Here is a 23,862-nt window from a genome sequence, read left to right on the forward strand (position 1 = left end):
CAGCCCTCTTCAACTGCAGTATACCTTTTCTGCATACACCCAGATTCCCCACCCAAGCACATCCACAAAGGGTAATAAAATGGCACACGTGTAGGCCAAATGTACCAATGTGCAGGTTCCCCACAATGCCCCAAATGGGACCCAGGCCTGTGTGAATTACTCACTGTATTACTCTGCTTATTCTTTGTTCTGATGTGAAGATAGTGTTGAAAATGTCAAAAAGGACTGCAGCTACCCCTATGGTTGTCTGTGTCAAGAAAAATAGGAGGCATTTATATTTACCTGTAGCATAGAAAGTCAAGTTGTTGGAGAAACTAGACAGCAGTATAAATGTGAACTGTCTTTCAGAAGAGTATGATATTAGAATGTCCATATATGACCTGAGGAAACAGAAGGGTAAACTGTTGATATTCTGTGCTGAAAGTGATGAGCAGAAGTTGATGAAAAAGAGAATACTACATAAAGCTACAAATGAAGATATCAATCATGTATTGAAGTACCATATCTGTCAGCACTGCAGTGAATACATGCCATTTAATAGCAGGCTGATAATGAAACAAACAGATCTATCACAGTTAACTGGAAATTGAAGAGAACTGTGAACATTCAACAGACTGGTTGCAAAAATTTAAAAGACACAGTGCTCACTTCAGCAGTATATATACTGAAAAAAAACCTGGAATGATACAGAGAAGTTTAGCATGGCCCCTGGGCAAGCATGACATGCAAATTCATGAAGCATTCCATATTAAATAATAAAAATAAAAACAATAGGCCAGGCAAGGTGGCTCATACCTATAATCCCAGCACTTTGGGAGGCCAAGGTGGACAGATCACTTGAGGTCAGGAGTTCGAGACCAGCCTGGCCAACTAAAGTCAAGTCAGACCAGCCTGACTTTACTAAAAATACAAAAATTAGGTGGGCGTGATGGTGCATACCTGTAGTCCCAGCTACTCAGGAGGCTGAGGCATGAGAATTGCTTGAACCCAGGAGGCAGAGGTTGCAGTGAGCTGAGATTGTGCCACTGCACTCCAGCCTGGATAACAGAGTGATACTCGGTCTCAAAAATAAATAAATAAATTTAAAAAGACACAGCATTGAATTTTTAAATGTTTGGCATGATAAAGCACCTGCTGATCATGAAGCAAGAAAAAATCATTGACACATTTGCCAAGGTCTTTGCTAATGATGCCGGAACAAGTATGTAATAGTGATGAAACATCGCTGTTTGGGCATTACTGCCCCAGAAAGACACTGACTGCAGCTGATAAAACAGCCCTTCCAAGAATTAAGGATGCCAAGGACCAAATAACTGTGCTGGGATATACTTCTGCAGCAGGCATGCATAAGTAAACTTTCTGTGATAGGCAAAAACATGTGTTCTCACTGTTTTCAAGGAGTGAATTTATTACTAGTCCAATATTATGCTAATAAAAAGGCATGGATCATCAGGGACAATTTTTTCAGATTGGTTTCACAAACATTTTGTACCAGCAGCCTGTGCTCGCTGCAGGGAGGCTGACTGGATGATGACTGCAAGATTTTGTTATATCTTGACAACTGTTCTGCTCATCCTCCAGCTGAAATTCTCATCAAAAATAATGTTTAAGGTTCATGCCTGTAATCTCAGCATGCCTGTAATCTCAGCACTTTGGGAGGATTGCCTGAGCCCAGGAGTTCAAGCCTACCCTGGGCAACACTGCAAGACCTAATCTCTAAAAAAAAAAATTAGCTGGTTATTGTGGTTTATGCCTGTATTCCCAGCTACCTGGGAGGCTGAAGTGAGAGGATCACTTGAACCCAGGAAGTCGAGGCTGCAGTGAGCCATAATTGCCTCACTGCACCCCAGCCTGGGCATCAGAGTAAATCCCTGTCTCAAAACAAAAACAAAAATGTTTATGCCTTTATGCCATGTACTTTCTCCCAAATATGACTTCATTAATTCAGCCATGTCACCAGTCATATCCAAAAAATTGTTGCTAAGATCATTGTCAAGAAGCTTTTTTCCTGTGTTTTATTCTAGTAGTTTTATAGCTTAAGGTCTTTATGTTTAGGTTTTTAATCCATTTTGAGTTGATTTTGTTTATGGTAAGATAAAAGTCCAAGTTTATTCTTCTGCATGTGGATATTCAGTTGTTTCAACACCATTTATTAAAGAGACATTCCTTGCCCTATTTTGTGTTCTTGGCAACCTTGTCAAAAATCAGATAGTGTAAATTATGGATTTATTTATGGGTTTTGTATTTTGTTGCATTGGTCTGTATGTCTTATTGAAAAGACTTTTACGTATGTTTACCTGTTGCATTTTCTTTTTTGTAATTTGCCTGTTTATATTCTCTCTCCCATTTTTTCTTTTTCTTTTGATTTCTAGCTACTTTGTATGTTAGAAATAGTTTCCTTAGTATCACATCTGTCTCTTCATTTGTATATGGCATCTACTGTCATATATATTATCTTTTACTTAAAAAATGTCTTTCCCCTCAAGGCTGTCAGGATTTTTTCTGTCTTCCTTAAATAAAAGGAAGTTATACAGAATAAGTCTTTTTTCCTCAATATACAGAATAACTATTTGTGCTCTTGAAAAACAAAATTTTATTACTCTAAATCATCAATACCCACCTAGATTTTCTTCTGATACGTTTATTATTTTGCTATTGTGATACTTGTTTTTATGTATGGTAGGAAGTTAGAAGTGTATGTGCTTTTTTTTTTTTTCAGCTGGATAGTTACTTAGGACATCACCATTATTTAGATACCTAAAGGACATACATTTGGGTCTATTATTGAACTTTATTCTGTTCTGGTCTGTGGGTCTCTTTTAGTGCCAATACTAGTGTTTTGATTACAGTAACTTTATCAAAAGTGACAGGATCTGGTAAGACAAGTCCCTGGTTACTTTTTACTGTTCATACATTCATTCTTCCATATTAACACTGGTATCTTATTCTTCTTTTAAAAAAGTTATTTTGGACCATTGATATCCTGAGTGAAATTACTTTAAATGTATAAGTTAATTTGAAATGATGGGTATTGCTATACTACAGAATTTGTAAAGTAACAGATTAATGCTTTGTGATTTCTGATACAATAATTGTAATAGATTTACACTTAAAATTTGATTTTCTGCTGCCTTGCTTATTTGCACTTTAGTGGCTACTGTTTGGGTAATAGCTTCAGAGGACTTTGCAGGAGCAGCCATATTCCAGGGCCCTTTGAAACAATAAATAGCATATGACTTTTTCATGCAATAAAGTGGAAGAGTTTCATTAGTTAAGATTTTGTTTTTCAAGAGCACAAATAGTTATTCTGTGTGTTGAGATTACAGAATTTTTGTACTTTTAATCCTTCTCCTCAATCTTTGTATTCAGAAGCGATTGTTGGAAGCCATGGAGACATGTAACCACTCCCTCAAAAAGGAAGAGAGGAAAAGGAACCAACATAGTGAGTGCTTAATGTGCTGGTATGATAGAGACACAGAGTTTATCTATCCTTCTCCATGGCCAGAAAAGTTCCCTGCCATAGAACGATGTTGTACAAGGTAATGTTATTTGGTAATTTTTCAACAACAGAAGAGCCCTCTTACCATAAGGGTGTGGGGAGTGGGGGAGAGGGAGCTTTGAATATCTGTTTGGAGAATTAGCAAATAGTTTGGACAATTGATAACCAGTGAGTTGTGTCTAACTTGCTGAGTGAGTTATAATTATTGTGTCTATAATTCTCTACTTGGGTCAGATTCTGCATCTCTCCTTCTTGTATTAAAAGCCTTTGAATTTTTTCTCTAGTGTATATCCCTGCATTTTGTCTCCCTTGAATGGATATGTGAATTTTTGTTTCCATTGTCAATGTCTCTACTCCCAGCATCATTTGATACACTGTGACATTGACGATTACACTCTCCCAGCCACCCAACTAGAAAGAAGAAAATAAGAAATAAAATAGCTCCATTTTTTTCTCTTCATTAAAATGTCTTCCTTGTTTTTTTTCTTCTCTCATCTTCCTTGCAAATACTCTAACCAGGTAGCAATTGAGTTGCAAATAAAGTGAACGTCTCTCAGTTATAACTTTTCCTTTTGTTAAAGCAAAGAGAAAGATAAAATAAACATTATAAAATGTTTATTTTCTATTCTGGGTTTTGGAACATGGACGATATAGAGATCGGTGTTACGCTTCACATTTTCTCTTAAAAATTGTATATATAATTTTGTTTTAGATTAGTGGGGAAAATCTCTACTTAGTAATCTACAGGCATGATTATGTCTAGACCAGTAACAATAGAGAAACTAATTATCTGCTTGTGTTTTCTTTGTCTAGAACTAATTGTCTTTCTCTTCTTTTTTTCTTTTTTTTTTTTTTTTTTTGAGATGGAGTCTTGCTCTGTCAGTTAGGCTGAAATGCAGTGGCGCAATCACAACTCACTGCAACCTCTGCCTCCCAGGTTCAAGCGATTCTCCTCCCTCAGCCTCCTGAGTAGCTGGGCCTACAGGCGCATGCCACCATGCCCAGCTAATTTTTGTAGTTTTAGTGGAGATAGGGTTTCACCATGTTGGCCAGGATGCATCCTCTTCTTTAAAAGCAAGGATGCTCTTACAATTTATTCAAGGGAAAGTTAAAAAACTAATTGTTTGTTATGTTTTAATTTTAAATTAAATGCCTTGATTTATTTTCTAGGTATAAAATAATATCATTAGATGCTTGGCGTGTAGACATAAGCAAAAACAAAATAACCAGAGTTGACCAGAAGGCATTATATTTTTGTGGATTTCCAACTCTGAAACACATCAAACACAAAGTCAGTGGCTATTTAGTTCAGAATTTTTTCACTTTATTAAGTGTGAAGTGATTATGGAGAAATAATTAAAATTAAATTCTTTGAATTTTTTTAAAGTTTTTTTTGAAGAAAAGTGGCGTTCAAGTATTCCAGCAAAGCAGTCGTGGAGAAAACATGATGTTGGAAATCTTAGTGGACACAGAATCAGATGAACTTGTAAGTGTTTTATTTATCGTTCATTTATTAGATGCTTATTATGTATTAAACTGCAGCTGCTGGGCTGTTTACCAAAGAGGTATTACATGTTATAACTCTGGAAATTCAGAGCCTAAATAAGAATAAAGCAAAGAAACATTCATACTAATTAGATAATAGTTCAAGAACCTGTATCATTGTGACACAATGAATATACACATTTTCTAGGAATTTTTAAAAGGAAATGAGCTATGTAAACCAAAAGTTAAGTATAGACTTGTAAATGAGAATAGGCTTGAGCTGAGTGCTGAAAAAATCAGATTAGGACAGAAAAAAAAAGAAGGAAAGGCATTCTAGTCCAAAGAAATATCATGAGCCAGTCATTTTAGTCAAAAATGTGATATATTACTGCTTTTAACCTTTTTGTGTGACTGAACTATTTCTTAACACTTACTCTTTTCTGTAGAATAAATGTGATATATTCGAGTACAAGGAATAAATAAGCCTTACTGAAGCAGAGGGTTTGTGTTGGGAAATAGTGGAAGGTAAGGTTGAAAAAACAGATTGAGGCCAGATTATGGAGAACCTTGAGTGCTAGGCTAAGGACTTTTTTTTCTCATGACCATTTTCTTGAAATTGGTATTTTCATAAAGACTAATTTGGTGGCGGTATAATAAACTAAATTACACAAGAGAGAAATGGAACAAAACGGGAAAGCTTTCAAGTTTAATGGTTATAGCATCAGGTGACAGAGACATAAACTATGGAAGTAGCAATAGATCTAGATGAGCAAGATGACATTAAACTGATAGGTTTCATTATTTGTGCAAATACAGGGTGTGAAAAGAGAAACTAATAGTAAATATTACTGAGATATTCAGGTTAATTAACTAAAAAAAATTATAGTTACTGGAGCAGGAAAGTTAAAACAGAGAAGTTGATGGTTTAGGGGTTGAGATGGTAAATAATGATGGAATTTTAAGGTGACATAGGATGTTTAACTGTAACTGCCTTGCCAGCCTTTCTTAACTAGTGTTTCATAAGATGGATAAGCCCTGTCATTCATTGTACGTAATAAATTAACTTACCTTTTGTGCGTTTAGGACAGTAGTAATTATGTACCATCCTTGAGAAAATTGAACAAGTAGACATTTTTGCTAGAGCTTAGAGAGAGATAGGAATATTCGAGTCATCAACAAAGAATTGATGACTTGAGTTTCATTTCCCTGGTGACAAGGTACATTGAGAGTTCATGGTCTCAGCGTAAAGAAATGCCCACAGTTATAAATGGTGAAGAGGAAGCCAATAGAAACAGAGAGGTAAGAAAGAAGGTTTCCAGAGTTAAATAGTACCACAGAAAAATGGAGCAGAGGATGTAATCTGCATAAATCTGAAGAATGAAAACTCAAATAAAATCTGTGAATTTGTCTATTAGAACATCAATGTTGATCTTTGAAAATTCCATTTCAGTAAATTGGTGGAAGCAGAATATCAGTTCCTGAGGATGAGGCTAGGATTGGGTAGATGGGAAGTAAAAGTAGTAAGTATTAAGCCCTTGGTCAAGAAGTTCATCATTTATTTATTTATTTATTGAGACAGAGTCTCACTCTGTTGCCCAGGCTGGAGTGTAGTGTCCCAATCTCGGCTCACTGCAACCTCCACCTCCCAGGTTCAAGTAATTCTCCTGCCTCAGCCTCCTGATTAGTTGGGATTACAGCCACTTGCCACCATGCCCAGCTAATTTTTGTGTTTTTAATAGAGCCAGAGTTTCACCATGTTGGCCAGGCTGATCTCAAACTCCCAACCTCAGGTGATCCACCTACCTGGGCCTCCCAAAGTGCTGGGATTACAGGTATAAGCCACCATGCCTGGCCAAGAAGTTTATCATTGAAAGGGATGCTAGAAACATAACTATAGATAAGAGAAGATGCAGCTGATAGAGCAAAATCGTTGGAGAAAGGAAGTTTTAAAGGCAGTGTAGAGGGAAAGGATGTTTATCATGACAGGACCCCATGTGAGTTTAATAAGGGATTTCACCTAGGGCTTAAATAAAAGGATTAATCTGGGAAAGGAAGACAACTATTTCTTCAGAAACTAAAGGAAAGAGTGGGAGAATGAATTTAGAAATATATAGAAGGAAAAAGGATAACTGAGGGAGCCTAGTTTTAATGTTAAAATTGTTTTATTTATCAGAATAGGTATTCTATTGTTTTATATGTTCAAAGTAAGAAATGTCTAAATATCAAAATAAAAGTTGCCCCAAAAAAGTCTAAAAATAGTTTATCTCTAATTGTTAAAATAAATTGTTAGTAATGATTAAGGATAATAAACAAAAAAGATGAATGAAAATTTGTATTTAAACTTCAGTTTCTACCACAAAGTTGTTGCTGTTCAACCAACACGGTTAAATTGAATTGGATAATACAGTTTCTTAAAACTAGAATTTTTTGCTTAAGATATTATTTCCTACAGAGTATTTATAGATCATTTTATGGTTTATGAAAGCTTTCATGTGTATGATTTTCTTTTATCCTCAACATTGTAAGGTAGATATTCTTCTTTTTCCTCACAAAAGAAAACTGAGACTCAGTGGGATTAAATGATATGCCAAAGATTCTATAGCTGAAAAAGTGGTAAAACCCAAATTTGGACCCGTGTCTCCTGATTTTAAGTCTAATATTCTTTTTTCATCACACCAGCCATGAACTAAAATGAGATTGTATTTCTTAGATCCTCTTTTAAATAATTGACTATTTGATATGAAACAATGTTCTTTTCTAGATATTTCTGCTGTTCTTTTTACTTTTCTGTTACCATAAAAAAATAAGCAAGATAATCTTGAGCCTAATTAGAATGACAGAATTTTACACTTGGATGGAAGATTGAATTTTGTAAAGTAACTAATCCAGTTGTTCATTTTATTTATTTATTTATTTTTGAGATGGAACCTTGCTCTGTTACCCAGCCTGGAGTGCAGTGGCGCAGTCTCACCTCACTGCAACCTCCACCTCCTGGGTTCAAGCAGTTCTGCTGCCTCTACCTCCAAGTAGCTGGGACTACGGCATGTGCCACCACACCTGACTAATTTTTGTATTTTTAGTAGAGACGGGGTTTCATCATATTTGCCAAGCTGGTCTTGAACTCTGGACTTCGAGTTCTCGGATTACAGGTGTGAGCCACCACACCCGGCCCCAACTTGTTCATTTTAGAATTTAAAAAACAAATGGAGACTGAAAAGTTTTGCCTATGTAAAGTTTTCTCTTGGACCTGAAATCGTGAATGAACTTTTCTGCTTTTACTTTAAGATCATAGAAAATGTAGCTTCATCAGTGCTTGGAAAATCTGTCTTTGTTAATTGGCCTCACCTTGAGGAAGCTAGAGTTGTGGCTGTATCAGATGGAGAAACTAAGTAAGTAAGATGTGATTCATAATTTTTCTAACATATATTTACTTTGTTACTTGGATGGCTTTTATTGATTCATTTTTTAACTGCCAAAATTATGCTGAGAACATTTACACTCTATACCAAAAATGAAAGTCATTTAATGGCACCACTTGAAGTTCAAACATTATTGACATTTTATTTTACCTCTCTTGAGATATTTTAGTTGCATATGTTATTTTCTTCCCTTCTAACTGCTTGGAAGTTCTATATCCTAATTCTTTTCTAGAAGTGGTTATCATTATGTTAATTAGTAAATACATTTCTCTTTCTGACAAGAATTAACAGCATATGTAACCTTCCCTTTACCCTGCCCCACCTGGGTTTCATTCTGTTCTAAGAAAAAAATCTTAACATTTGATTGAAATTCACAATCAAATATATCAGTAAATATTTAGATTTTTTTTGTCATTTTTATCATTATTTTATATAAACTGTCTTCTTGATTTCTTATATTTTATTTTTCATATGGCTAGAATTTTCTGAAATAAATTTTTTTCAGAGAAGATGGGTAGATACTTTGTTTTTTGATTTTGAGTTACTACACTTTTTGAGTTATTACACTTTTTTTTTTTTTTTTAATTCACATACAGGCTTAGAATTTTGGAGGCCCAATTTCTTTTTCTTTTCTCTTAGAGCTCTGCATACATCTCTCCATTGTGGTATTTTATGTAATGTTGTTGATGAGAAGTCACTGCCCGTATTGTTTTTTCCTTTGTTGGTATCTGCTTTTGTGTATGAAATCTTGAGGATTGTTTTTTAATCATCAGAATTTAATTTCTCTACCTTTTTGATGAAATCCGATTTATTAATTGTTTTATGCTTTTGGTGTCATGTCTGAGAGTTCTTTTTTTTTTTTTTTTTTTTAAGATGGGGTTTCACCATGATGGCCAGGCTGGTCTTGACCTCCTGACCTCAGGTGATCCACCCACCTTGGCCTCCCACAGTGCTGGGATTACAGGCGTGAGCCTATGGCACCCGGCCTGAGAGCTCTTAATCTAGCCCCAGGTTCTAAAGATTTTCTTTGATATTTTCTTTGAAAAGTTTTATAGGTTTACTTCATTTTACATGAAATCAGTAATCCATTTTAAATTAATTTTTGTATAAGGTATAGGGTTTAGATCTAGTTTCATATATTTGTCTTTGAATATTCAGTTGCTCCAACATCATTTGTTGGAAAGACTGTGCTTCCTCCATTGGATTGTTTTGCACCTTTGTCAAAAGTTAGTTGGCCATGTTTGTGTGGGTCTATTTCTGATTTCTCCATTCTCTTCCATTGATCTATATGTCTGTTTTTATGCCAATAACACATTGGCTTGATTACTGTGTTATAAGTCTTAACATCAGGTAGTGTGATTCCTTCAACTTTACGTGTTTTTTTTGTTTTTGTTTGTTTGTTTGTTTGTTTTTTCAGAATTGTTTCAGCTATGTTAGATCCTTTGCCTTTTCATATAAATTTTAGAGTTTTCCTATATCTCCAAAAAATCTTGGAGGGATTTTTATAGGAATTGTATTAAACCTATAGCTCAAGCCAGGGAGATTTAACTATGTTGAATATTCTTATCCGTGAACACAATATATCTCTTCATTTATTTAGATCTTTGATTTCTTTCATCAGTGTTTTTTCTTCATCATACTGATCAGGTACATGTTTTGTTAGACTTATAGGTAAGTATGTAATTTTTCTTGGAGTAAATATGAATGTCATAAATTTGTTTCCCCAGCTAGTACATAAAAATATAATTGATTTTTTATATTGATTTTATATCTTAGAATATACTTTCTTTTATTTGTAGAGTTGAGGACAGCCAGTTATTTTGTAGAATTCTGGATTTACCCTGTTGTTTCCTCTTAGTGTCATTTAACTTCTTCCTCTAGCCCACATATTTCCTGTAAGCTGGAAGTTAGGGCTAGTAGCTTGATTCAATTCAGGTTAAACTTTTTTGGCCAAAATACTTTATAGGGGCCAGGTGTGGTGGCTCATACCTGTAATCTCAGCACTTTACAAGGCCAAGGTGGGAGGATCTCTTAAGGCCAGGAGTTCAAGACCAGCCTGGGCATCATAGTGAGACTCTGTCTCTGCAAAAAATAAAAACATTAGCCAGGCATAGTGGTGTGCACCAGTAGTCCTAGCTACTCAAGAGGCTGATGCAAGAGGATTGCTTGAGCCCAGAAGTTTGAGGCTGCAATGAGCTGTGATCACTCTACTGTACTCCAGCTTGGGTGACAGAATGAGACCCCTTCTCTTTAAAATAAATAAATAAATACTTTCTATTTGCTTTTAAATTGTTTTGACTGACTGACTGGGAGAGACCAGGTCTTGCTCTGTCACCCAGGCTAGAGGGCATTAGCAGTCATAGTTCACTGCAGCCTCAAAACACCTGAGTTCAAGTGATCCTCCCATCTCAGCCTCCCAAATAGTAGAGACTACAGATATGTGTTACCATGCCTGGCATATTTTTTTTTTCTTTGTAGTGACAGGGTCTCAATATGTTGCCAGGGTGGTCTTGAATTTCTAGCCGTAAGCAGCCCTACTACCTTGGCTTCCCAAAGTGCTGCACTTACAGGCATGAGCCACCACACCGAACCTTAAATTTTTTTGATACATAATAATTGTACATATTTATAGAATACATGTGATATTTTGATCCATGTATATAACATGTGATTTTCAAATTAGAGTAATTAGGATATCCATTACCTCAAACACTTATTTCTTTGTGTTGGGAACATTTTGAGTCTGTTCTAGTTATTTTCAAAAATACACTAAATTGTTAACTATAGTCAACCTACTGTTGCTATAGAACACTAGAACTTATTACTTCTATCTAACTTTGTATTAACCAACTTTTCTTCTTCCTCCTCTGCACTTCCCATGCTTTTAAAATTTGAATGAAATTTTTAACAAGCCCTTGTTCTATAATTTATATTATAGTTTTTAAAAGGAACTGTAATTATTATTGTACTGTAATTTACATTACAGTTGTAGGATTTTTTGCTATTATGCCATGTGAAAAAATATTTCATTTGGAAGAATCACACTGCCAGAACTCTATATTAAACCAGAACATTTTGGTTATATAATTTTTAACTTTTAAGGTTTTACTTGGAAGAACCTCCAGGAACACAGAAGCTTTACTCAGGAAGAACTGCCCCACCATCCAAAGTGATCCATCTTGGAGATAAAGAACAATCTAACTGGGCAAAAGAAATACAAGGAATTTCAGAACAGTGAGTGTCATTAAAAGTATTTAATATCATAGAACTAAAATCCATTTTAATGTACTCATTCTCTAACTTATTTTCCCTTTAACATAGTAGTTACTCTGAATACTAATTACACCTTTATTCTGAGTTCAAAAGAAAGTAATGAGTTCTAATTTAAAATAATATCTGGTTAGCAGTAGTTATAGCCTCGCCCAGTTTGTTACTGAAATACTTAATGAACTATAGAACATGACACAATCATGTAATACTAGGAATAGCACTTAATGTATTGCCTGATTTTGAGAGCTATTTTCGCTAACTGTGTAAGGCTGTTGAATTTTTTGGCCACATGTAAGTCATGCAAATTGAAAGAAAAACCCTCTTTTGTTTCTCATCTTCTCCCATTCCCCATTTCCTTTATTCTCTTCCACCCAAGCTCCGTATTCCCCAGGGCTTAGAATGCAGCCAAACTGAGACGCTAAACCACCTTGGAATGCTGGTTTTCAGGATCACCCTCTGGTTTGTGTCCCATGATCCCATCCCAACAGCGTCTTTCTTTTGCTGCTATGCATTAGAATTCCCAAAACAAAAGCAAATGAGGTTGGCAGTGGTGCATGCAATGTTTTGTTAAATGTTTATTCATCAGCCTTTCTATCCGTGGATAAGCTTTTGGAGAATTCAAGGATACTCCTTCTCTCTAATTTTGGGGCTAATACCAGGCCATAATATCCTTATTCAAAGATGAATAAACAGGGAAAACATTCAAAGACCATGAGAAACCATCCAACACCAAAGGAGATAAACATAGCTCTCCAGAGGCAGAACATACTTTTACCTCCCAACAGTATAAATTAAATACCCCATCATATTTTATATCATTCTAAATTGTCTTTTGTAGCACATAAATAAAACCATAATAATAAACTTACTTGTATGATTAACAACTCTTTCTTTAGATACTATGCTCCATAAGGATAGAGAGCATACCTGTTTTTGTCACCTCTTTATTCTAATTTATTCATTAGTGCATAGGCATTCAGTAATTGTTTGAATGAACAGATATTATTTTAATTTAAAATAAGACTCCTTAAATTGAAAAAAAAAAAAACTATTCACAGTACTTCACATAAAGAATTCTAGAAAGAGAAAATGGAAAGGAGATAAGAAAATATTCCTTAATGAAGAATGATTACATATTTAGATCAAGGGTCAGCAAACTTCTTCTGTAAAGGCCAGATAATAAATATTTTAGGCTTTGTAGACTTTACAATGCCTATTACAACTGCTCAACTTTACCATGTAGCACAAAAGCAGCCATAGACAGGAAGTGAATGGACAACTATGTTCCAGTAAACTTTTATCTAAAAGAACAGGAGGCTATCTGAATTACTTTAGATTGGAAAGGCTATCACATACTCCTGGCCACCTCTATTATTATATTTGCTGTCTTCATGTATTTACCTATTCTAGATGTTTCATGTAAATGAAATCATATGATATATGGCCTTTTGTGTCAGGCTTCCTTCATTTAGCATGCTTTTGAAGTTCATACACATTGTAGCATATGTCAGTGCTTATTCCTTTTTATGGCTGAATGATATTCCATTGTGTGGATATACCACCTTTTGTTTATCCATTCATTCATTTGTGAACATTTGAATTGTTTCTACTTTTTGACTATTTGAATAGTGCTCCTATGAACATTTGTGTATCAATGTTTGTTTGAGTACCTGTTTCCAATTTGGGGGGGTTGGAATACTTAGATGTAGAATTGTTGGGTCATGTGTTAGTTATATGTTTAGCTTTTTGAGGAACTGCCAAACTGTTTTCCACAGCAGCTACACCATTTTACAGTCCCACCAGCAATGTACAAATGTTCCAGTTTCTCCACATCATCACCAAAACTTATTTTTTTCACTGTTATTTAATTATCGCCATCCTAGTGGATGTGAGAACAGGAGTTTCTTATAGCTCTATGAGTTCTTATTTAATCACATAGACAGTTGCAGAAGTATCCACAGAGTAAAATAAATAATATAAAAAGTCTCAAGTTAAGTACCTAAAACTGCTAGCATATTTAGTCTGGGTGCGGTGGCTCATGGCCTGTAATCCCAGCACTTTGGGAGGCCAAGGCAGGTGGATCACAAGGTCAAGAGATTGAGACCATCCTGGCCAACATGGTAAAACCCTGTCTCTACTAAAAATACAAAAATTAGCCTGACATGGTGGCATGCGCCTGTAGTCCCAGCTACTCGGGAGGTCGAGGCAGTAGAATTGCTTAAACCCGTTAGGTGGAGGTTGCAGTGAGCCGAGATTGCGTTATCGCACTCCAGCCTGAGCAACAGAGTGAGACTCCATCTTAAAAAAAATTAAAAAATAAAGTTTATTTACACATTTGATTGTGAGTTGATAGTTTAGATGATGATTATCATCCTAGAATATCTGCATACTCATTCATATATATATTTCATTTTTCTTTCTTTTAGTTACCTGAGAAGAAAAGGAATAATAATAAATGAGACATCTGCAGTTGTATATGGTCAGTTACTCACAGGTCGTAAATATCAAATAAATCAAAATGGTGAAGTTCGTCTAGAGAAACAGTGGTCAAAACAAGTTGTTCCTTTTGTTTATCAAACTATTGTCAAGGTGAGTATATATCAAGTTTCAATTCTATCTTAATGTACACTATTATACATTGTATAACCAAAAGATGACATATTAATATAAATAAACTAATTCAGCAATGTATAATAGAGATTATTTAATATAACTTACAAAATACCTTATTCTTTGTAAGAAGTATTGCATGCTCAAACACTCACTATTTGTAGTTAGGAAACTTGTCTTTTATGCTTTTTTAAGGACTTCATCTCTAAAAGAAAAAATTCCAGCATTAACTTATACCCTTGAATTTTATGTTTTTATTCTTCAAAAATATTTGCCTTAAATAATCTAATAAATATAAAAGGCATTTGCTTTTGTGTTTATAATCTTAGATATGATAAGAGGACAAAAAATTTTAGTATATAGTGATCCTATAATTTGTGGTGTTATAGTACAGTATAGTGACTAAGTGACTCAGAGCACTGGCTACCTGAGTCAGCTTCTTAGCTGCATGACCTTGGACAAGATTCATCCCCATTCTGTGCCCCATTTTCTCATCTGTAAAGTGAGGCTAATAATGGTGTCTGCCACAGAGGTTTGTCTTGAGGATGAAATAAACTCAGTAGATGTATGAAGCACATAGAAGAGTACCTGCCATTATAACCAGTCAAATTTTAGCTGTTAGCATTATGTAGAAAAATCTTCACATTGACTTTTATAAACAGCATAGTCAAAATCCCATAGGAAAAAAACTTGATATGCCATCTATAGAAATTTTGACTAAGATGATTTACTTTTATATTTTATTTTATGCAGGACATCCGTGCTTTTGACTCCCGTTTCTCCAATATCAAAACATTGGATGATTTGTTTCCTCTGAGAAGTATGGTCTTTATGCTGGGAACTCCCTATTATGGCTGCACTGGAGAAGTTAGTCTCCATTATTGTTACTGATACATTTTTCTCTAGCTTCAAGCAGTTATTTACCTTCTCTTCATTTAGGTTTAAATTAAAATATAATAATGAAGAAAAAAATAAAAAAATTTATCCATGTAACTTATGAACACAGTATTTGACTTATATATCTAAAGACTGTATATCTAAGACTAAAGACTAACTTTAGTCTTGAGCAGATTAGGATCAAGAGGTGGTATGTTCAAATGCTGATCTCTTTTTTAAGCAATTTTGTTTATTGTAGTGGTATGGATGAAGCAAATTTGAAACTTTTAGACATGTAATAGACTTGAGTTAATTTGTAAACGTGTTCATATTTGAGGAACTTCAGTTCCTAAAGGGAAAAGGGTATATGCAAATGTGGAATGGGAGAAAGCAAAAAAGAACCCGTAAGGACAGATGTGGACGTATTAGTGTGAACTCATGTTTTCTAAAATAATATGTATATGTTTGTATACCTGTGTATATAGGCACATGTATATGTGTATGTGTATATACATGTATGCATGTGTTCTATACGTACATGTATTTTCTAGCTCTGTTTGCCCAAAGGGATAAGAAGCAAAGACACCTTAGCACAATGAGCACATGTACAACCCAGATCTTAACCTCTAATTTCATACCTCATTAAAAGGAAAAGGACTTTTCAGAGAAATTGCTGATTCTGGATCTGGGGCAGGGAGGCTACAAGATGAACCTGGAACATCTTGTTATGCCAGAAAGTAAGGAAGTGCTCAAAGAATGCTAGAAGTTTGTTGTGTAAACACAGGAACCAGGTTAAAAGTATTACCACGGGCCAAATCTTGGATACTTTGAGTGACAAAATAATTAAATTCAGTAATGAATTATTAACCATTAAGGGGGAGACAAGAATTCATGATTCTATAGTGATAGTAAAAGGATAAATAGGGAAAGGAAGGGCTCTTGTTGATAGTAGCATGTCAGAAGTAAATTTGGAGAGAGTGCTGCAGTTGAAAAACCATTTTGCAACCATTATGATAAGGATTGAATCATGTAAGAATCATCATTGGGAAGTAAATCTAGGGAGAATTTTTTTTTTTAATCAGGAGCAGAATATTTGCATGGTCTTAGAAAGTATTTCCTACAGACTATTAGTTTGCTGCAAGGGAAACAAAAACTGTAATTACTCAGGGAAAAAATTGAGCAACATCTTGATGGTATAATCAAAGTTAGCATCGCATTACAAGAGACGAACATTGTGTACCTCCAGATGTAATACCCTGTGAAGGACACATCATCTATGCAGTATTCTGGTCAGGAGTTAGAGACCAGCCTGGCCAACACAGCAAAACCTCATCTCTACTAAATTTATAAAATTAGCTGGGTATGATAACACATGCATATAATCCCAGCTACTTGAGAGGCTGAAAATGAGAATTGCTTGAACCTGGGAGGCAGAGGTTGTGGTGAGCTGAGATCACAGCACTGCACTCCAGCCTGGATGACACAGTGAGACTCTGTCTAAAAAAAAAAAATACAAAAAAAGCAATAACTTAACATAAAATTGAAAGGTCAGTGTTACGAAAAACAAAGAAAGGCAGTGGATACGTTTTAGATTAAAGGATGCTAAAGAGATAAACAAATATAATATCTGATCCTAGTCTGGATCCTGTAATAAAGGAAGAAAAGAGTTCTATAAAGGACATTATTAGGTCAACTGACAAAATTGGAATATGGATGATAGCTTAGATAAAAGTATTATGTTAATGTAAATTTATATACTTAATAACTATACTGTGATTATATAGTAAAATATCTATCTTAGGAAATACAAACAAATATTTAGAGGTCAGGGACATGATATATGTAATATATACTAAAAGGGTTCAGAAAGATAACTACGTATATATAAATACACACACAGTACACAAATGTTAAAGCCATTTGTTTTACAATGCTAACAACAGGTGACTCTGGATAATTTTTGTTTCTTTTTATTTTTTGAGACAGAGTCTGGCTGTATTACCCAGGCTGGAATACAGTGGCAGATCTGTGCTCACTGCAATCTCCGCTTCCTGGATTCAAGTGATTCTCCTGCCTCAGCCTCCCGAGTAGCTGGGATTATAGTCATGGACCACCACTCCTGGCTAATTTTTGTATTTTTAGTAGAGACCAGGTTTTGCCATGTTGGCCAGGCTGATCTTGAACTCCTGACCTCTACTGATCTGCCTGCTTCGGCCTCCCAAAGTGCTGGGATTACAGGCGTGAGCCACCACACCCAGCCTGGATAAATGCTTTTATTTGTAGTGTTCATAAATGTGTTCTTTGTAGTATTTTTAGTTTTGCAACTTTTTGGTACTTTGAAATCATTTCCAAATAAAAAGTTAATTTAAAAAAGAATGATTGGGCCAAGCACAGTGGCACACACCTGTAATCCGAGCACATTGGGAGGCCAAGGTAGGTGAGATTGCTTGAGGCCAGGAGTTTGAGACCAGCCTGGGTAACATGGCAAAATCCTTTCTCTGCAAAAAATGAATTGGGCTTGGTGGCGCACACTTGTAGTTCCGGCTACTTGGGAAGCTGAGGTGGGATGATCATTTGAGCCCAGGAAGCCAAGGCTGCAAGCCAGCAAGCCATGATAGCACCACTGCACTCCAGCCTAGATGACAGAGCAAGACCCTGTTGTCAAAAAAAAAAAAAAAAAAGATTGGCCAGATGCAATGGCTTACACCTGCTATTATCCTACCACTTTGGGAGACCAAGGCAGGAAGATTGCTTGAGCCCAGGAGTTCAAGGTTACAGCCAGTCTTGATCCCACCACTTTAGCCTGAATGATAGAGTGAGAGCCTGTCTACGGCCATACCACCCTGAATGCTCCTGATCTCTTCAGACAGAATGAGATCCTGTCTCAAAAAGAAAAGAGTAATAACAACCATTAAAGCAATGATACAATGATGAAAATTTACAGTATTATACCCACTTAGAAATTTCAAGAGAAATTTCACTGTCCAACTTGTCATAATGTTTTTAAAAAATAATAGTGTTCAAATAAGTTAAAAAATAAAATACTCTGAAAGAGACTAAAATATACAGTGATTTTTTTTTTTTCCCTAAGGTTCAGGATTCAGGTGATGTGATTACAGAAGGTAGGATTCGTATCATTTTCAGCATTCCATGTGAACCCAATCTTGATGCTTTAATACAGAACCAGCATGTGAGTACAGTAGTTTGTATTATTTCAGTTAGAATTGATAAACTTTTAAAATATTAGGATATTTTGCCACTTCCTTTGAATTTATTTCAAATGTTATATTTAATACTGATTAGATTCTCCCTCCCAGTTGCATCTAGTATTATTTAAAAATAAGTGTGGAATCTGCTCAAAAATTTATGTAGATCTTTGTGGGGGAAAATCACTGAAGTCCCATTATTGATTTGTAGTGATTGTTATGCATTATTATGTTCAAGCTTACAAGAGTCACATTGATGAGCATACCCTCTGGGAATAGATGTATGTGTTTTAAACTTTTAATAACAAGTCAGAGCCTGCATTTTTAGTTCCAAGTGACAAACGGCCTTTCTGCAAAGGTTGTATGTATCTATTCAGCTAAGAACAAACAATCTCAACCCTAAAGAATATTGGGAAATTGCAGTTAAGTTCACAGCATCTTTTTCAGAACTTTCTCGTCAAAAATTTCCAGTGGCTTTCTTTTCTCCTGTTAAAATAGAGGGAAGGTTCTGTTACTGTCATTTGTTCTTATTAATTGGTTGGATAATTAACTAAAATTAATTCACAATCAGCCAGCTATTGCTACTTAGGCTTTTTCCCTCCCCACTAATGATAAAATCTAAAGCTTTCTTCCTGTGAAATGAACTGAAGGCATTAGGTATCACTACACCCATTAGGAAACTTTATGTATGAAAGGCAGTCATTCCTAAAATCTTACCATCTGGTGCCTGTGGAAGAACAAATTTAGACAGCATAGTCAGGAAACCAGGAGAATGGCCCATTAGATAAAGTAGCTGGAGTTTTGTTCTGGGAATCAGTGAAGCTTAAAGGACTTGTGTTCCTTCATCCTCAGCTCTTTCTAGATCTAGAAGAGCCTGTCCTCTTGTATAATAGTATGCAGTGTTGATGGGCATGCCTTCTCCAGTTTAGTTTCTTTCTTTTCATATTCATTCAAGCTGCCTTATTTTTCTACCACAGTATTCTCAGCTACTTATTTCATATTTTCTAGGATGTTTGTGATGGTTTTAATTAGTTTTAAATTACAGCAAAACCCATTATTTCTCAATTTGGGCAGGACAATTATGTATTAAGTACAACTGTTTTGTATATGGCAGAACAGTTGGCATCTTTGGCTCAAGGGCATTAAGTGCTAGTAGCCCATGCCAATTATTGTAATTAAATGTGCCTCTACACATTTCCAAATGCTTGTTAGAAAAGTGTTGCTACTTATGATTGAGACCTACTACATTATTCTTCCATGTATTCTGGAAAGCATACCTGATTTGTATTATATTATTGCTAAATCTGATGACTTTCTTAAGTATGTTTTATTGTTATGTACATGATGTTAGAGTATATGGTAGTTTATCCTAGTTGGTATTGGATTCATGAATCATCTGCTTCCTGGTTAAATATTATATGATCTGTTACTTTTTCTTTTAATGTGACAATATGTTTTCTTCCCTTAAATATATAAATTAAGGTTACATTTCATTGACTGTATTAATTATAGGTCTATACATACTTGTATATTTTCATATGATAGTAAATATTAGGGGAAGAGAATATTACTTATATCCATATATGAAGGACACTTTTAGTTTTTCTCAGTAGCAACTGTTTTGATGACGAACCTATTTTTTAATTCAGTCTAATAATTATTGATGCCTCATTTTGTCCCAAGTACTTTGCTAGGCCCTGCTTGGAATATGAAAATTAGTAGAAACAAAAACAAAAAACTTGCCTGTGGAGTTTGCCATTTAGTACTTACAATAGAGTTTATTTCTTGAGACAGTTTCACAAACTGTATATTTCCTCCCCCCTTTTATCCATCCTTGGGAATTCTGTCCTTTAAGGAGAAAGAGAGAGGAGCAGAAAAATTCTGCCTACAGATCCTTTCAAAAAAAAAGGGGAAATGGATCTAAGTGAGAATCCTTATATTGCCACAATCCAATGGTTAGTGATGTCTTGATTATCTCCAGATTTTAAAGGTAAAGAAATAACATTTAATGTAAACTTGTGTTTCCATAATTGACCTTTTTGTTTTTATATTTAAAGAAATATTCTATAAAGTACAACCCAGGATATGTGTTGGCCAGTCGCCTTGGAGTGTGTGGATACCTTGTTTCAAGGTTTACAGGAAGTATTTTTATTGGAAGAGGATCTAGGAGAAAGTAAGTTTATGTTAGAGAAATTTACTTAAAGTGGCAGAAAAATTAAATGATAAAGATTAAATGCTTAATATTTCAGTATTTTCTTATTAATTGCTCTGAATTGTCTTAAAATTATGCATAAATTTCTCTGATGGTAATCTTTCATCTGAATGGCACATGTTTTAGGTGGTTGGAAAAGACAGTTCTTATTTTTTAGCAGCTAACAAATTGAACCTTGAAAAAAGGTATCAGAGGGTGTGTGTGAACCTCAATAGTATATTTCCTTGCATCTCGTTTTTTCATTTTCCTTTATAATTACTTAATTTATTTACATGCTTTGTTAACTTGGGTTTTGAAGCTTTTCTTCTAGTTTTTCAATTACTGCTACTTTGGAAATAACCATAATAACTAAAATATAGAGGAATAATAAAAACTGAGCTTTTCTAAGAATTGAAAGCAAAACATTTTGTTCCTTGAACAACATTTTAAAACTCGTGTGTGTGTGTGTGTGTGTGTGTGTGTGCCCGCGCGCACGCACGTGTGTGTGCCTGTGTGTGTGCATGCGTGCATATATGGTTTAAATTCAGCCCTCATGGAGACCATAAAGCAAATGTGGGTTTAAATCTCAAATTCAACAAGAAAAATGAGGAGGTACCTGGATATACTAAGAAAGTTGGAAGTGAATGGATGTATTCATCTGCAGCAGAACAACTTCTGGCAGAGTACTTAGAGAGGTAAGTACCTAATAAGATCCTAGTGGGCATCCAAAATCTTAGGAAAATACTGTTTATTTTGCCTTGCTGACATTAGTTTTAGAGGACAAATTTTCCATTAGTAAAATCTGGCATATGTTATATGTAAACTTAATTTTGCATCATGGAATGTCATAGCCACTAGCTAAAATAGAGTAAAAAAAAATACCATATTATTAAAAAGAAAAAAATACAATGAGAATTGACTTCCTTAGTTAAAATTTTCTTAACTTACTATCATAAATTTTTCACTACTTCGCATACCTGTGTCATCACTGAGAGGACTGGTATGGATAAACAAAGCTCTTAGCATAGTGGATTTTTCTGATTCTTAGAACTATGTAGCTGCACAGGTTACTATCCTAGAATTATTGAATTCTATTGCTGAAATTATCTAGGAAATTGCACATGATGTTCTTGCTGGGTGTCTCACATCATTTTTCATCTTTATGTCCCTGCCTCTGTGTCCTAATTTCCCCTTTTTATAAGGACACCAGTCATATTGGATTCGAGCCCATGCTAATGGCCACATTTTATTTGACTGCCTCTACTAAAAACCCAATTTCCAAATAAAGTCACATTCTATAACTTCTGAGTGGGGCAGGACACAATTCATTCCTATATTACCATCTGGAAATTTAGATTGTTTCTCTGTCCACTTCCTTATTTCCTTAAAAGGTCATATTTAAACTACTTTTTCTTAATTTTTCAACTTGACATATTTATGGATTTTCTACTGTGAGTGGCTTTCCTACTCTGAGCTTCAGCTTTCCTTAACTACCACCACTCTGGATTCCCTCATACACGTATTTCCCCTGTCACTAAAGTTTTATCAGGGTTTTTAATTAAGTCTTTATTAAAGATTTACTTCATTATAAGGAAGTAAATGTTCACAGCTCGACCTTATGGAGTATTAAGATTACATTTCCTTTTTTGTACACATTTTTGTTTTCGCTGCTGTTTTTTCATTTGCTGCTTACACATAACAAATTCAGCCCTAATCTCTGCCACAGATGTAAAACTCAGTGTGGTCAAACAGATCAGGTCATTGCTCAGTTCCATTTTCCTCAAGTCTTCTTTTAAACCTTCTGTCTTCCTGCTTCAGTTTGAACTGATTACTCTCTAGGGCTGTTGTGCAGCTCTCATTCTGGAGTTTCCTGGTACTGTCATCCTAGAAATTCAGTTCTCTTCACCAGTCAGCCATATAGGATTCCTTCATTTTCTGACTCTCATATGTCACTCTTTCTGATTTATATCTCCATTTTCATGGAATACTTACTTCAGTAGCTTCCTGAGGAAACTTGTATGTCTGGAGATGTCTTTATTCTTCTCCTGCACTTGATTGATAGTTTGCCTGAGTATAGAATCCTGGATTGAAGATTATTTTCCTTCAGAATGTTGTTTTTGTTTTTGTTTTTGAGACACAGTCTTGCCCTGTTGCCCAGGCTGGAGTGCTGTATGATCTCAGCTCACTGCAACCTCTGCCTCCCCAGTTCAAGTGATTCTTCTACCTCAGCCTCCCAAGTATCTGGGATTACGGGCACCTGCTACCACATCTGGCTAAATTTTATGTTTTTTTTTTTTTGAGTAGAGATGGGGTTTCACCATGTTGGTCTCAAACCCCTGACCTCAAATGATCTGCCTGCCTCAGCCTCCCAAAGTGCTGGGATTACAGGCATCAGCCACCACACGCAGACTTCCCTCAGAATTTTGAAAGCACTGTTCCATTCTCTTTTCATTTCCATATTGCTATTGATAAATCCTTTGCCATTCTGATTCTGAATTTCTGTATGTGATCTATTTTTATTTTCTGAAATCCTTTTAGCACCTTTCCTTTACTGGTGGTCTTTAATAATGTGAGGATGTGTGCCTTGGTATGGATCTTTTTTTCCCTTTCTTCTGTTCATCCCTTTCAGGCTTGAAACTGATGCCCTTCCATTCTGAGACTGTCTTGTATTATTTCTTTGATAATTTTCTCCTCACCATTTTTTTCTGCTTTCTATTTCTGGGTATCCTTTCAGTTAAATCTTAGACCTTCTGGATTAATCCTCTTGGTTTTCTCTCTCCTCATCCATTTCCTATATTGTTATACTTCTGTTCTACTCTAGAAAATCTTTTCAACTTTATTGTTTATCATTTAAAATTTCTATTTGATTTAATCATTTTTTACTAAAAGTATGTCCTTATTCTCTGGCTATATATAGCATCTTGTTCTTACAGTAAATGGAATATCTTCATTTATTTCTCTGAAGATGATTCTAGGATTTTTCCTTCTATTTTTTGTGTTTTCTGTCTTCTCCAATAGCTTTTATTCTTCCTGTTTGATTTGGTCTCTCTTTCATGTTAAAGCTTTTTTATTGTTGTTCTTGTTTGGTGATTATTTGATATCCAATCATATTTAAGAATGAGGCACTAAAAAGCTGACTGGAAATTTAGTGTACTTAGGTAGGGCTTATCAGGTGGGACTTTACTGTTTCTACAGAGGACCTCCTAGTATCACTACCTGCATGTTTATCTTTTCTTTCGCCAAGAGGTGGCCTGCAGCCTTTTCCTTGGCAGTAGACATGAATGTAGTGGATAAAACTGATTGCCA

General features: G+C 35.1%; 1 protein-coding gene and 1 pseudogene across 17 annotated transcripts in view; both read left to right on the plus strand.

Moving 5' to 3' along the window:
• XRN1 (5'-3' exoribonuclease 1) overlaps positions 1–23,862 on the plus strand; it is a 134,318-nt gene that overhangs the window by 33,300 nt on the left and 77,156 nt on the right. For 13 of the 17 annotated variants that reach the window (XR_004264581.1, XR_004264584.1, XR_004264582.1 and 10 more), the window contains 10 exons: positions 3,370–3,539; positions 4,670–4,790; positions 4,887–4,985; positions 8,270–8,373; positions 11,506–11,637; positions 14,100–14,262; positions 15,037–15,150; positions 18,251–18,349; positions 20,423–20,538; positions 21,105–21,251. Coding sequence is in view for 12 of the 17 variants with exons in the window: in XM_032264391.1 (XP_032120282.1) it covers positions 3,370–3,539; positions 4,670–4,790; positions 4,887–4,985; positions 8,270–8,373; positions 11,506–11,637; positions 14,100–14,262; positions 15,037–15,150; positions 18,251–18,349; positions 20,423–20,538; positions 21,105–21,251 (1,265 nt within the window). In the remaining 5 variants the exon portion in view is untranslated. The other 4 variants (XR_004264587.1, XM_032264489.1, XM_032264476.1 and 1 more) reach the window with 4 other exon arrangements.
• Positions 656–753, plus strand: LOC116544780 (annotated as a pseudogene).

The sequence above is a fragment of the Sapajus apella genome, unplaced genomic scaffold, assembly GCF_009761245.1.
Source record: "Sapajus apella isolate SASKATOON/1434 unplaced genomic scaffold, GSC_monkey_1.0 scaffold4, whole genome shotgun sequence".
NCBI lineage: Eukaryota > Metazoa > Chordata > Mammalia > Primates > Cebidae > Sapajus > Sapajus apella.